This window comes from Argentina silus (genome assembly GCF_951799395.1).
Source record: "Argentina silus genome assembly, chromosome: 18".
Classification (NCBI taxonomy): Eukaryota; Metazoa; Chordata; class Actinopteri; order Argentiniformes; family Argentinidae; genus Argentina; species Argentina silus.
Window position 1 is genome coordinate 13412949 of NC_139672.1, and position 14950 is coordinate 13427898.

Here is a 14950-nt window from a genome sequence, read left to right on the forward strand (position 1 = left end):
CATAAGCAACAAGGACTACAGGAACAAGGTCTGCAGGTTTTGTGTCATTTCTGATGCATTGTAGTCTGTTGAATGATCGATGCAAACACTACATTACTTAACTACATTATTGCATCTGCAAATATCGCAGTTGCATGCTTAATCTCACTGTAATGCGCTAATCGGCCTTATCTCCAGGTTTTAGCAAAGGAATGCTATGATATTGTCTTGGCTTTGACATTGAACGGATCAATGCCGAGCAAAATGTCACACGTCACATGAGCTAACTGCAGTCTGTTTTCGGAGTCATAAAACATTTTTAAACTCCTGCTTCTACTGTCCTTTGCTTTGTCTATGTAACGTTATAGCAACTCGTAATCTAGCTGGCTTTGCAAGCAAAGACTACATCGCATAGATAAACAAGCAAATAACAGGTCTATATAATGTGAGCCCTTAAATCAGGTCCAAAGTTCTCTCTCTTACTTTCTAAACTGTTGCCACACCCCTATTACTATGAAAGACAGACGTAACACATTCTGCATAGCTGCTTACATTCCATGGATCTTTTTGTAAAATGCTGATGCACTTAAATTAGAATTCCACTCCTCTTTTAGGAGCTCTCGTTCTTCCATCGCTGGAATATTCCCAACCCACATCCTCCCCAGGAACCCAACCGAAAGACCCGTTCCAACATGTCTGCGTTGAGCGGGAAGGTCCAGACGGTTTTGGGTCCGATGGATCCGGATCAGCTGGGTCGCACCATGACCCACGAGCACCTGACCATGACCTTTGAGTGCTGCTACTTCTCGCCGGCCCCCGGTGACGAAGCGGTCGCTAAGGGCCCCATCGAGATGCAGAACCTGTTCTGGCTGAAGCAGAACCCATACAGCAGCCACGAGAACCTGCTCCTCCAGCAGGAGACGGCCGCCGTCAGGGAGGAGCTGCTGGCCTACCGGCGGGCGGGAGGCGGCACCATCGTGGAGAACACCACCATGGGCATCGACCGCGACCTGCCCACCCTCAGGCAGCTAGCCAAGGACACAGGCGTCAACATCGTCGGAGGGGCAGGGTACTACGTGGACTGTACCCACTCTGAGGAGACCAGGAAAATGACGGTGGAGAAGGTACGGCAATGTGAGAGGTTTCTGTCCCCACAAGTAACAACCCCTAGTAGACCCCCCCCCCCCCCCCCCCCCATTTGTTTTATTTGTAGTGTATAGTAGAAGCTACTGAAGTGAATCAGAACAGACACCATAGTGTCTAGTCAGAAGCACAACCAACTTTCGAGTAACAGCTGATGAGGCAGGAGCAGCAAAGATGTGTGATCAGAGGAAAGGCAAAACAGTGGAGAGGTGAGAAAAAGGTTTGCAGGTACGTAGTAGGCTAATCAGGGTCAAAATATGTTTGGCTGTAAAGGTGTGTGCGCCCACTCCAAAGCTACAGCCTACATGCCTGAGGCAAAAATATTCACCGTTTAATAGCCGAAAATGGAGGGGACACGTTTTAATTTCACCGCTGAGCTTTCGGTCACAACTAATACATACTGTAGACTAGAGCAACCTAGTTTATCTGCATTGCAAACACAATAGCAAGCATGTTTAGACTTACTAGCATGCAAAAAAAGGGATCTCTTGTTAAAGATCTTGTTAAACTTTTAACGTCCGTTGGAGTACTCAAGTACCCTATCTTAAACCTATTTAATCCATTTACATGTACACATGTGTAGGGTGAAGAGGCTAGGCAAGGGATTCTTTACGGACAGGGCCACAGTTGCTTGTTTGTTGGTATCTGGGGCCTTACTGATCCCCTGTCAATGCAGCATCTAATTATTAACACTGTGCATTAGTAGATCAATTTCTGTAACAACCCTAACCCTAACCCTTAGCTATGGATGAAAGCTGTGTATCATTCCTGTGTGTACCTGTAAGTTTGTGTCCATGCAAGCCTATAGTTGCAAATATTTGATGTGTGCTAGATTTAGCTTAGAGTTTCCACTTTTGGGACTATTTAATTGGTGCCATTTTACCAGGTAAACTAAATCAAGCACAGCTCAAGTATTTGAGAGTATTTAACATACTACGTACTTGACCTAAGTCAGGATACCGTCCCTTGCCCTCTCTTCTCCCAACTAATGGTTGCTGTGTCCCCTCATCAGCTCACAGACATCATCATCAGCGAGGTGCTGCACGGGGCGGACGGGACTGACATCTGCTGCGGCGTGATTGGTGAGATCGGCTGCAGCTGGCCAATCACGGAGAGCGAGAAGAAGGTGCTGCGGGCCACAGCTCAGGCTCAGAGCCAGCTGGGCTGCCCCGTCATCATCCACCCCGGACGCAACGCCGGAGCGCCCGCTGAGGCCGTCCGCATCCTCCAGGAGGCCGGCGGAGATATCAGCAAAACCGTCATGTCCCACCTGGACAGGTTAGCTCTCTCATATATGTTTCACCCTATGGTGCCGAGCCGTCCCGCGCTCAAGTACAGCATGGTAGAAGGTCAGCCTGGTTTTTTTGGGGGGGCTTTTTTAAACTTTTCTCATAGTGGCTCCAATTCAGCTCACTTTTAACGAGCTAATCCGTGTTGGGAGAGTGCAATGCGAAATAAAGAAAACATTCAGAGCCGGCACGGTCAGATAAGCACATACGGTCTGGACTGGGAATAGAGGACGTGATGTGACTTAAGGCTTAATGCCGAATGCCTAACTAGTTTTATAGCAAGGCGTTTGTTTTTCAAGAGATTCATGAATGCTCTATGTTGAGCACATGAGGGCTCTGCTCATGGGAAAAGTGAGTAGCGTATAGATGATTTTCCACTTCAATGAAAACTTCCCGGAACTAGGTGATCTGCCACAAATTCGTATGCGTATGTTTTTTCCCCCCGTTTATTCATTTTGTGGCGTCATATTTGGTATTTGCTCACACAGGACCATATTTGACAATGGAGAGCTGCTAGAGTTTGCGAAGATGGGCAGTTACCTGGAGTATGACCTGTTTGGGACAGAGATGCTGAACTACCCCTACAACCTGGAGGTGGACATGCCTAGCGACAGCCAGAGAGTGCAGGCGTGAGTCAACACCACCATATACCACAACTCAATATGGCAACTAGGCTTCAACTGTCTTCTTCAGAATACATTTACTTTACAATACTTACAGTTTTGTAACACCGTCTGTGCGTGTGCCTGTGTGCATGTGCCTGTGTGTGTGTGTGTGTGTGTGTGTGTGTGTGTGTGTGTGTGTGTGTGTGTGTGTGTGTGTGTGTGTGTGTAAACATCTTTAGCTTGGCGTTCTTGGTTAAGGAGGGTTACGAGGACAACATCGTCATCGCCCACGACATCCACTCCAAGAACCGCCTGACCAAGTATGGCGGCCACGGCTACTCCCACATCCTGAAGAACATTGTGCCCAAGATGCTGACTAGAGGCATCAACCAGAACCAGGTGGATAAGATCTTGATCGACAACCCCAAACGCTGGTTGACCTTCAAATGATTGATCACATATTCATGCAGGCTGCACAGTAAATCTCACTATATCTTGAGCTTCCCCCAACAAATGAACTCACATGAAGTATTTCACACTTGTTTTCTGTACTTGCAATCATCCCAATCGAAAAGTTTCAAAAGGGTGTGGACCCTGAATTTAAAGACCCTATATTCTTGTTGCCACTTCTCTGTATATATTGCCTGTGTGCTGGAGAAGACAACAAAAACATGACAACATTGTTGAACATACACTAATAGTATTTTAGATGACTGGGGATTAATTTGGGAAAAAATATTACCTACTTTAATTTCTGGTAATTGGAGCCATGTCCAAATCAAAGCTTCAATTAGCATAATTAATACTGCTAGCAACTGAATACAAAAATAATTCTCAGTACCGCTTCACAATAGTGCAGCTTTGCTTTTTATGTCTTAAAAGAGGAAACATTATTTGAAAAGAGATCGGAAGCTAAATATAAAAATGTGCTAAAAACCAAATGTAATCTCCTAAAACAAAGCAATAATTCTGCCTATACAAACTCTGGGACATTGACTGCACATTGCAGAGGTGCTTATAAACATGGTGCTTATGAATTTTCTTTTGAAGCCTCAGCAGCTTTGTGTGTTGTAATTACATTTTACAAACAGTCTTTGTGAAAAGTAGCTAGTAGCGTTCAGAATGTTTGTAATCAGTGCTTTTCAATCGAGCTTTGTTTGATGAGTCGTTAGATGAATTTCCCTGACACCACACAAAGAGAGAGGCAGGCTGCCTGTCGGGTCGGACTGAAGGACACAGTCTTCCCGTCTGGGAAACAGGTGGCGTCACAGAGTGACTTCACAGCGTGATCAACGACAATGCCACAGCAGACCGTGCACAACTGTTATGTAACTTTGAAAGAGTGTGTTTTTTTTAAATGTACGGATTAAGAGTATCTCATTGTTTCTGACATTTGATTAAATGGAATGTCGTACTGCTTTATGAATTGGAATGAGAAGATATGCACTATTTGCAGCTTCTGATGCTTTGCTCAGTCAGAACTGACTTGTTTCTTTACTGTTTCTTGCAAGGCACCAATATTGTGCAGAAATGATTAAAGTGATTTTGATTACTTTCCTTTGATGAAACGTGTTTTACTCTCGGGTACCTTTACATCTCCATATGAAATAAAGGGAATGGGCGAAATAAGTTGATAAGCAGGATAGGTAATGATTTGGACTCTTAAGCCATTTATTCATTATGAGGATATATTCCTTTTACACCCAGGCAGTAGTCTGACTGATTATAAACATTCCAGCAATTAATGAGTAAGTTAACATTTGTTGACTGCAACACCAAATTTGACCGTCTATTTTATACTTTTAAGATATGCATCACTAGTTGCATCCTTTTATATTAACTCATGAACTATTGACATGTGATCCACGACCAAGCCTCAATAAATGACCCAATGACAAGTGAGATGGGTAGCAATAAACTTTAACTAGCATTCGTCTCGGATAGCCTTAAATACTATCGGCTCATACAATTTTAGGATACACGCAGTGACTGGCAGCACATACATGTATAGCAAGACAAAATAAGACAGTTTTGTCATTACATTTCTGTGTCCAAGTTCATCATTTGACAGTGGGTAACTTTATATTTTACGTAAATCGCACACGGTGTTAACATTACATCAACTGCGTTTTCTCTTCTTCAATTGTCCCACTGATCGATTCAGTATTCTCTCTCTTTTCTGCGTATGACAGCGGTGTCAGCCAATCCAACGGAGAGAGCAGAAGATGAACCGTAAAGGATGGATGCGATGCAGAGTTCTGTCGTGGTTCTCCGCATTCGCGTTAATCAATCGGCATACACGATGAAACCGGAGAAGGTGCTGTACTTGTTGTTATTTCCCCCGTGTGCCTTGCCCCCGTCCAGCTTGATGTAGATCTCATCGCCGGGCTCGAGGTGAAGGACAACGGTATTGCTGGCATAGTCGTAGTTCTGGTCGGCGTCTTGGGCGATGGCGCTGGCTCGTACCTGCAGAGCAAAAAGAAAGTAAAGACTTGGTAAATGGAGAGAAAGCATATGCCATTATGCTGTTGAACAGTTAAGATACAACTAACTAATGAAATGTGTCACATAATAATGAATATAAAACTAATTTCAGCCAATTGGAATGTCAGTAAACTAATGAATGGAGTGGAGAACTCCAGCACCACGGATAGCTCCGCCACCTGCCATGGCGTAGCGAGAGTAGCATATAGCTCAGAGACATTGATCACTACATTTTAGTAGCTTAGTAAGGATGTATGTGTTTGCTATTTTTGCTTTATCTACTTATCTAAATTAATTGTTTTTCTTTCGCGTTTCTTTTCTTTCGCTTTTGTTTTGGCTCTCCCGACCGCCTGCGCACATGCGTAAAACTCGTACAGGTATGCGTGCGTAAAACTATTTAATTTCGAAACCATCGTCGACAATCACAATATGTATGTGAGAAACATTCACTTGTTTTTTTATGTGTTAGCTTTTGAAGAATATCTCACCTGGTTGTTCTTGCAAAGATCAGCCCACATACTGGTACCGTCTCCGCCCCGCATCAGCACATGGTATACGAAGAAGTATATCCCCGGTATTGAGCAGGTGAATTTCCCCGTCGTGGGGTCGTAGTGATTGCCAAGGTTGGTGACCACGTCATCGAATTTCAGCACCTCGTATCCCTCGTGTTGTTTTTTCAGCCCGGCGTAGAACGCTATTTTTGGAACGGTGTTGTATGTGGCTGCGCTTATGGCACTAGTGGCACCGTTAGCTCCGGTCGGTCCTGGTAATCCCGGTGGTCCGGGCTCTCCTCTCTCGCCTGGTGGGCCGACGGGTCCGGGCGGTCCAGGCTGGCCAAGAGGACCTCTTGGGCCGCTTCTCCCCGTGCGTCCCGGTTCCCCTTTTGGACCTTGGATAAAGGTTGGCAGGGACTGGATCAAGCGGCCGTCTCTGATTGTATTTGCTTTGTCTATGGCCGTGGACTTGGTTCCATGAGAATCACATACCATCTGACAGGATGAGAGCATCTCGTAGCTTGCTGAGGTCCCGGCGGAGTTGACCAACACCGGGATCAGAATCACCAACATTAACACCATGACTACTCCACAAACACCGGCTGCGATCATTCGCGCTCTGCCGATCCGTGTTCTCCGAAGTGGACGGTCTTCCAGTCTGCTTTTGGACGAAATGCCGCGTAACAAAGAGATCCTTGGCGCTTGTGTTATTTAAGCTCCGAGACGAACAAAATCGATTCAATGTTTGTACGTAATTATGATAGTAGGACAGGCTATTGAAAATGTGTCCCGTTGCTATAGACGTATTACACTTTTACGCGCCAGTGTCCGTTCTTTGATCTCATCTCCACTTGTGTAGCTGAATTACAGAGTAAACGAGTTTCGTAATAGAATACGGATGGGGTCAAGGATGCAAGTTCACCTGCTACCGTGCCTGGAGTGAGAATGTCCACGAGTTGAACAGCTACCTGTGCTTGAGTGTTTGGAAAAGGAAAGGGGAGGAGGCGGAGTACTTATATATCACATAGATGCTGCAAGAAACTATACTCAACCCCATGTATTATGTCATCTCTTCAATCAAAAGAGAGAGAGGAAGAGAGATAGAATGGGGGGGGTGGGGGGGGGGGTGGAAGCCAGGCTTAAACATGGTAAAGCCAGGCTTTAACAACAGTCCAATTACAAAGCTCTGCTTCAAAGCTAACACTACAGCACTGTTGATTTCAAATTATATTGTAATGATACCATGTTCAAGCTTGACTTCCACCTCTCCCCCCTCCAATTCTCTATAGACACCCACCCAACAATAGCTACTTACAAAATGAATTTTGCACAAACCAATACATGGTGGTGAACTGAGTGGATTACTGTAATTTATCTCATAAATTAATGTCCACAAAAAAAAGTCTAAAAAAGCGCTATGCTGTGGTGGATTTAAAAATAAAGACGTTTTCTTTTAAATCCCATTCGTCCTCGCAAGAGTCGCTGAATTCCCCTCTCTATCGATGGACACAGAGGACAGTGAGTCGCTTTGGTGCCTGGTCACACCTCGGCTCCCCTTGTACAATTAATCATTCTGGAGAAAAATCTATAGAGCCACAGAATTGTGAGGGGGAGTGTAGAGCGTGGGCATGATAGGTGCCTTCCCACAAACATTTACAGATTAAATGACTGAACACCCCTGAATGGTGGTGCAATCACCTGGGAGATGGCATGGCAGAGAGATTATTTCATTAATTTAAGTTGTTCTAATGTCTAATATCATTCTCCGGATGAGATGTTAAAACGAAGCATCCTGACTCATAGAGGTCCTAGGGCACATATCACAAGAAAAGGGATGTCGACCCCAGTGTCTTGACTAGATTTCAGACCTGGCCACTCATACTATTGCTTCCCCCAGGTTGTGGTTGCGAATTTCAATGTGTTCAATAAAGGTAAACACCAAAATGGATCATTGTCAAGCTGACAAACTGAGAGAGGTTTTGGATTCCAACAAGTTTTGCCCTGAGACATCTTTGCACATCTTGCACAATCTTTACATAATGTGATGTATTCAATGTGAAGCAGTGTGTCAAGTCAAGACTTGGACTACTTCAATAGTGTTCAGAAAAAGGGAAAAGGTTTGAGCAATGGGGTGCTGTCATACTGTATGTGCATGTGTAATGGCAGTGGTTTGGTGCACTTAAGTTGTGTGATGACTAACTTGAGACCGGAAGACTTGCATTAGCTCTCTGAGTTGATACCTAGGTTTTAGCTCAGCCGGATAACACTGACTAGTGCACCACTAGGTTAGACTAGGTTGCAGGAGACCCGGGTTTGAACCCAGTCAGTCACATTGGTGCCGTGACCCGGATAGTGCTGAAGAATAACAGAGAAGGTTCTGGCGAACCACGTCTTGCATTAGCTCACACCTAGGCTTTAGCTTTGCAGGCTAACAGCCAGGGGGCACGCGGATTCGAATCCAGTAGGTCATACATGGGCAATTGGTTTCAGTAAATAACAGTGTGTCTGTATAGTGAAATTGAAAGTCAAAATGACAGCATATCCACAGTTTTGCCAAATTGAAAGTGAGAACTAAAGTAACAGAAGTCGGCCTACTGTACATTATTCATCAACTAATCAACTAACTTTTATTTTTTCCACAAAACCAAGTATACAGTACAGTATATGTACATATCCACATGATCAATACACTGAGAGGGAGGGTTAAAAAGCCTTCAGACACACACACACACACACACACACACACACACTTACATAGCTGTGAGTCAGTGAACACGTGTTGCCGTGGCCTCTTCGGTTCTAGCTGGTATGGGCCAACAGTGACTCAGTGTGACTGGAGGATCAGCAGCCAAACACACTGTAACACAGTGCTGAAAAGAAAACAAGTCAACTGAAGAAGAAAACTATTTCTATGGACAGGTTTCAAGTTATCATCACCCAACCTACATAATTGTTGCACTGTCAGTGGTGCTGTCCAAAACTGGTTTTTCACCAAGTATCCAACACAAAATCATATACCTTTTCTTTAAAAGTCTGTGATATATTGACAGATTCTGTTGCTGAGATACAAAGACAACACTCGATGGTGAGCTTGCGCTTGAAAGGTTGTTTTGAGTTTCGACTTTGCGATTTGCAGTTCATTTACAATCAGCCAGGGACAGACTGATGAAGCAAGCGTTCAAAGGACATGAATAAAACATACAGCCAATTGCCCAAAATCAAGATTTTTGTTATGTATTTCCATGAGATATGAGGTGCGCTGTCAATTCAGTATAGTGGTCTCAATATATGAAATATGTATGACAGGTGTATTACATGACTGGGATGGTAAAATAGGATTCAGTACAGCTACAACAGTGTAAACTGAGTTGGGAAGCTAAAGATTAAGGGCTAGATTAAGATTAAGATAGATTAAGGAATTTAATTGGATTCTGCAGGGGCACCCACCCGACAATAGCTGCTGTGTGGCTTGCCATTACCACACAGCATGTTAAAATGACAACATTTACAAACATACACACATTCTGGACTGAAGGCCCTATCAAGAAGCTCTTCATGACCATTGACACCACTTTGCAACGAGGTGAGTCGAGAAGACCGTCCAACTCTGTGTCATTAGTCGACATGGAGTTGAACAATCCAGCTAAGGAGTTGGGACATCTTGTCAATGAGCAATCGGCCATGTGTGTGGGGCAGCAGCATTTTTGTTGAGGATGTCAGCTTCATGGGTGCTTTTCACACATTCTGCTCTTCCTGCAAGATTTTGACTGTGTCTAATTATCTTATTTTTTGCTGTTCAAAAGCTATGTCAGTGAATGCCCACTGGGAAGATAGATCGAACAGTTGAACTCTGCGGGGGGCAAAAGAAACATGACCACACCACCACCCACGCAAAGCATGTCCCGTATAAAGATAGCAGAGAGATTACATCACCTATAGAACCCTCCATGAGCCTCATCACAATATACTTTGGAAAAGAAGACTACAGTAATAAGAATAAAGTAGTTTACAGGAATTGATATTCCAGACCATAGGCTATATTGAATATTTTACATTTTATCAAATACATTCGGACATAATTGCGATGACAATGACATAATTAGGAGAACGTTATCTAGGCTTGATACACATGCTGTAGCCTACCAGGCCACCTATCTTAATAGGACTCGCAACAGCCTAGTAAGGATATAACATCCTGCAAGATCGAGCTGATAAGGTTGAGAATTTGTGAATTTTTCACATAAACTATGAATTTGTTGCTTAGCATCAACAAAGTAGGATAGAACATGTAACATCTGATTAGACCTGCCTCTCCACCCCAGCAGTAGAAACCTCACACAATGCCTTTGGGCCTCAGCTCCGCCCCCAGCTGCTTCCAGAAAGTGATAGCCAGGTAGCACACCAGGTGTGGCCATATTACCTCGACAATGTGATCGTGCACAGGGCCACCATGGCGATTCATGACGAGCAACTCAACAGGGTTTTCGCAGCCCTAGTCAATGACAAGCTCACTCTCAGTGGCGACAAGTGTGTCCTTGCTGTGACAGCCATTGAATATGTGGGGTTACAGCTGTCAGGGGGTGGCATATCTCCACTCCAGTCCAACAGGGGGTGCCAATCAGGCCATTCCTGAGCCCGGCTCACCTGCTCAGGTCGCTTCCTTCCTGGGCATGACAAGCTATTACCTTAAATTTCTGCCTTGTAAGGATGCACCAGCTGCCTTGTAAGGATGAATCGTGGGTGTGGTGTCTCAGGCATGCACGAACGCTGTGCGTGGCCTCAAAGCACAACTTGCCTCGTCTCCAGTGCTGGCTCACTTCGACATCTCCGGTCCCACCCTCGTCACCTGTGATGCTTTCCGCCACAGCTGTAGGGGCTGTGCTGTCACAGATGCAGAACGAAGATGAGAAGCCCATCACCTTCGCCTCCCGTGCCCTCAACCCGACTAAGCAGCGGTACTCTGTGGGTGAGCGTGAGGCACATTTTCAACCACACAAGTCCTTTGCTACTTTCAAGGTCATGTAACTAAGACATTCACTGGATAAAAACATGAAAATGATTGATAGTCAATGTTTCAGTTAGAAGTTTGCATTGAGCAACGGGCAAGAGAGACACTTCTGAATTGTCATTGCAATTCCCATTGCAATCAAAGGAGTGTGCAATCCTGCATAGGGTGCCTTTAAAGGTAGACTCTGGGATATGATGTCACGCCCGTGAAAACAGAGCAACTTTCATCAAAGATATTGTAGTGAACAAGAGCAAACAAGAGCATTACATTCTACAAGGATTTGGGGAATGTAAGACTTTTAACTTGAAAACATGTAAAATGCTCTTTCTGGTTTTCGTTATTTACTGTTTTGTTACTGCTTGTTCTTTCTAGCTTCAGCTCCCTCTGCTGGCCATTACGATCACGTTTTTGTAACAGTGAGACGAGACTGACAAAACTCGTAATGTAATATTGTACTTCAGAGTTGTAAAACAAAATGTGTATGTAATATCAAAACCGTAATTGTAACAGAGGGGTTGTATTTGCATACATTTGATTACAAAGCAGTTTGCATGTTTACAGTGTTGATTTTGCATTTGCGCTTCATGTTTTACGTTTGGAATTATCTACGATCTTAACATTATGTTAGTTAAAAAAAAAAAATTGGCAGCTATCTAACTCCATACTCTACATCGCTGCATCGGGGAACATTCCTCGGCAAGGTAACAGAGGCTGACATGACACCTGTCGATGCACTGCTTGCTGATGACATCAGGTGGTCAGATTGTCTACCAATGAGATAAAGCGGTAGCGAGGAGCTTAGTGGCAAATGAAATCGAGAAGTGTAAACATAACAGGGAGCACGGAGACCGATCAATGACTCCAGTCTGGTATTGATTAATTACCCTGCGAGAGGTTCTGAGAGGCAAGAGCAACAGAGAAACCTAAGTCACCTATGTGCGATCACACTCCTCCTCTTATGTGTTCACATACAGTCATGTCTCTCCTGGCCCATAGACCATTTCCAAGTTAAGGAACCATCTAATAGCACATTTTGAAGTTTGGGTGAACTATTGTATAGACTTTAAAGTGAAAAACGTGTGCATCTGTGAGGTACACAGAAAAAAACAACTACAGTATTATACTTAACACAGACCAGTGGCCCAGTATTCCCATCTAGAGGTAAGCCTATCAGTGTGAGAGGGAAGTTACATTTTCTCTTAGTCCTCAAGTCTGCAATTACATTCAACTGTGTTGATTACCTTCAACCCAACCATCATTACTGTAAATCTGGCTTCACACCCAGCTTGATTGCAACACAAGAGTGCTCTGAGTTCGGCCAAACTCCACACTATCCACACACAGATCATTGCACACTACAATGTACTACTGTACCTTCAAGATAACAATAGAGTGTCTGATTGGGGATGAGGTTGTTACAGCAGTTGATCTATATTCTCAGCAGTGTGTGTCTTAATTGTTCTATATAATTGAGAAAATCACAGACTGGGCTATTGCAGTCTCCAGAGAAACAGGGATAGAGCGAAGGCAAGTCATTTAAGACAATTGTCAGGTAGGCTCAGGCTCAGTCCTGTTCTGGATATTGTAATTTCTGTCAGTTTACGTTGCTATTTAAAGTAAGAGGGATGGTTCAAATTCTAACATCAGTCGCCTCAGCAATAAACATCTTTTGGACAGATGTCCTCTTGCCATCTAGTCCCCCTCTTTCTCACCCTCTCTCTCTCTCACACTCTTTTAAACGTTTTCTCTCGAACTTGTCAGTTTATCAAGTTGATTGTTGATTCCATTTACATGCATATCCCAAGCAAACATCTCAATAAAGTACAACCACTATCAAGTCAGATGTCCTCAATACATTCACACCTTGATCGCAATGGACAAAAGAGCCTTTTCACATTGATTCGCAGCTGGTGGTGTGGCTTGATGTTGGGCTGTACTCCCCAACCCAGCTCCCCTCAGATCAAACACGGGGGTGGGGACTGTAAAAGCGAGCACAACCAATTCAATTAGGGAGGAGTGGGATGTGTGAGCATGTCACGCAGTGAGAGGGAACGGGAGAGGCTATGGGGAAGACAAAGCGTTGTCTAATTAGAGGCAGGGCTCCGCTTTGTCAAGGATAATTAAGGGAGACAGACACTGCAGAGTAGAGAAGGAGAGCGCAAGACCTCGTCAGACAACATGCTTGAGTTTGAATGACTGTCCTGTCTCCTATGTTAGTGAATCTGCATAGAAATGCATGGAATGATGATAACAGACACAATACAAAAAATAACATCAATACATCTGTAATGTTTTCAACGAATGGTCATTTAAGCGGCAGCTAATGGGGATCCGGTTAAAGAATACAACAATATGTGAAAGAAGGTCTCAAGCAAAGGTATGTGTGTGTATGTGTGTGTGTGTGTGGACGATGAACAATGAACATTGTCAAATGCACTGTCGTTGCTAACCACCTAGTGTGCTGAATCATAGTTTAATTGTATGTACCTTTATAAAGAAACTATTCTGTTGTGGTGTTTTTTTTTCTCTTGTGATATTCAAACACTACTCTGTACTTGTTTTCTCTGTTTTCAGGCTCCAAGGTAAATCTTGTGGGAAGTATCCAAATTCTACCATGACTTCCAAAAAGGCCTTATTAAGTCGTACTGTAAATAACACTCATTGAAATGCAGAATGCGTGTTCTGTGAAAAGAAAACAGACTTTCCTTCCAGAGGGTCTTCTCAAAAGCCGATACCACAATGCTGCTCTCTGTGAGACCGGCAGCCTACAGTATGAGGCTTTCACAAACAAACTGAAAAGGAAACTTTTAGAGATTTGATCTTTATTTTGCAAACACAATGAATCAGCTTTCAATCATGAAAAAAATGTGGTTACATATTCTCCTTTATGTTTGCCTGCAATGCTGACACCAGCTGAACACAGAGCCCTAGATGTCAATTTCTCCCGAACGTGGACATAATAATATGGTCTTCAGTTCATTTTCTACTGGAGCATTATACTGGCCTTGACAGATTGTAACATCTACACAGACACAAACTATCTCTCTCTCTCTCTCACACACACACACACACACACACACACACACACACACACACACACACACACACACACACACACACACACACACACACACTTGTATAAGTGATAATTAAGAAATTCTATCAAGTGTGTCCCTACATTAAAAAACTACAACATTTATCGTGATAACCAGAAACTACATCTCCCAATCTAAGTATTCCAGTCTTGTAGTGTTGAAAACAATAAACAGTTGTCCTTGTCCACCATTGCTCTGGATCTGCTTGGGGCTAAAGTGCATCATCAGGGTGACCGACAGAACCACTGTAGAGAAGGCACTTTGTGAAAGAATGAATTTTGATAGGTTGGCTGGTATATTGTGCTTAAAGTGGTCTGTGTCCTGCTCTCTTCTGATTGGTTGATTGGGGATGGGGACAGTTAGGAATACTGCTTGGTGAATCGCTGGTGGAACTCCTTCACTTTGCTCAGGAGGATTTTCAGCTTATCTGCCGGTGGCAGAATGGTCATCCTAGCATGAGGAGGGGAGGATAGGAATCAAAGAAAGAAGAAATAACTCTGTATTAATGATACACCCACCCACATCTTGGTAAAAGGTTACTTATCTCAGACTTTGAACATAAAGTATTACATTGGAGATGATTGACATGGTTGAGATCTCTGAAAGGTCACTCCTGCCTGGCGTTAGTGCCTTTTTGTCCCCGAAAAACTCCCTAGTTGCTATGGCAATATGTTTGGGGTCATTATCTTAGTGTGTATATATATATATATATATATACATACATACATACATACATTATAGCACATAGCACATACATACATACATTATAGATACATACATACATACATTATAGCACATAGCACATACATACATACATTATAGCACATTATAGATATAGATATAGATATTATAT

At 43.6% G+C, this 14950-nt stretch overlaps 3 protein-coding genes across 3 annotated transcripts in view; 1 reads left to right on the plus strand and 2 right to left on the minus strand.

The window, feature by feature from the left end:
* The first annotated feature begins 597 nt into the window (after positions 1-597).
* Positions 598-4564, plus strand: pter (phosphotriesterase related). Its single transcript, XM_083690065.1, has 4 exons — positions 598-1103; positions 2135-2400; positions 2900-3040; positions 3256-4564. The coding sequence occupies exons 1-4, from the start codon at positions 672-674 to the stop codon at positions 3464-3466; spliced, it is 1050 nt and encodes a 349-aa protein (XP_083546191.1). The 5' UTR covers positions 598-671; the 3' UTR covers positions 3467-4564.
* A 738-nt stretch (positions 4565-5302) lies between these two features.
* On the minus strand, positions 5303-6606 carry c1ql3b (complement component 1, q subcomponent-like 3b; the record flags this gene model as incomplete). Its single annotated transcript, XM_083690071.1, has 2 exons — positions 5303-5482; positions 5989-6606. 2 exons carry the CDS (start codon positions 6604-6606, stop codon positions 5303-5305), a joined length of 798 nt encoding a protein of 265 aa, XP_083546197.1.
* Positions 6607-13850: 7244 nt separating this feature from the next.
* gpt (glutamic--pyruvic transaminase) overlaps positions 13851-14950 on the minus strand; it is a gene marked incomplete at its 5' end in the record, with an annotated part of 16535 nt that continues 15435 nt past the window's right edge. Inside the window, one exon of the mRNA XM_083690058.1 lies at positions 13851-14547. Coding sequence (XP_083546184.1) covers positions 14457-14547 — 91 coding nt within the window. The 3' untranslated portion in view covers positions 13851-14456. The remainder of the gene's footprint in view (positions 14548-14950) is intronic.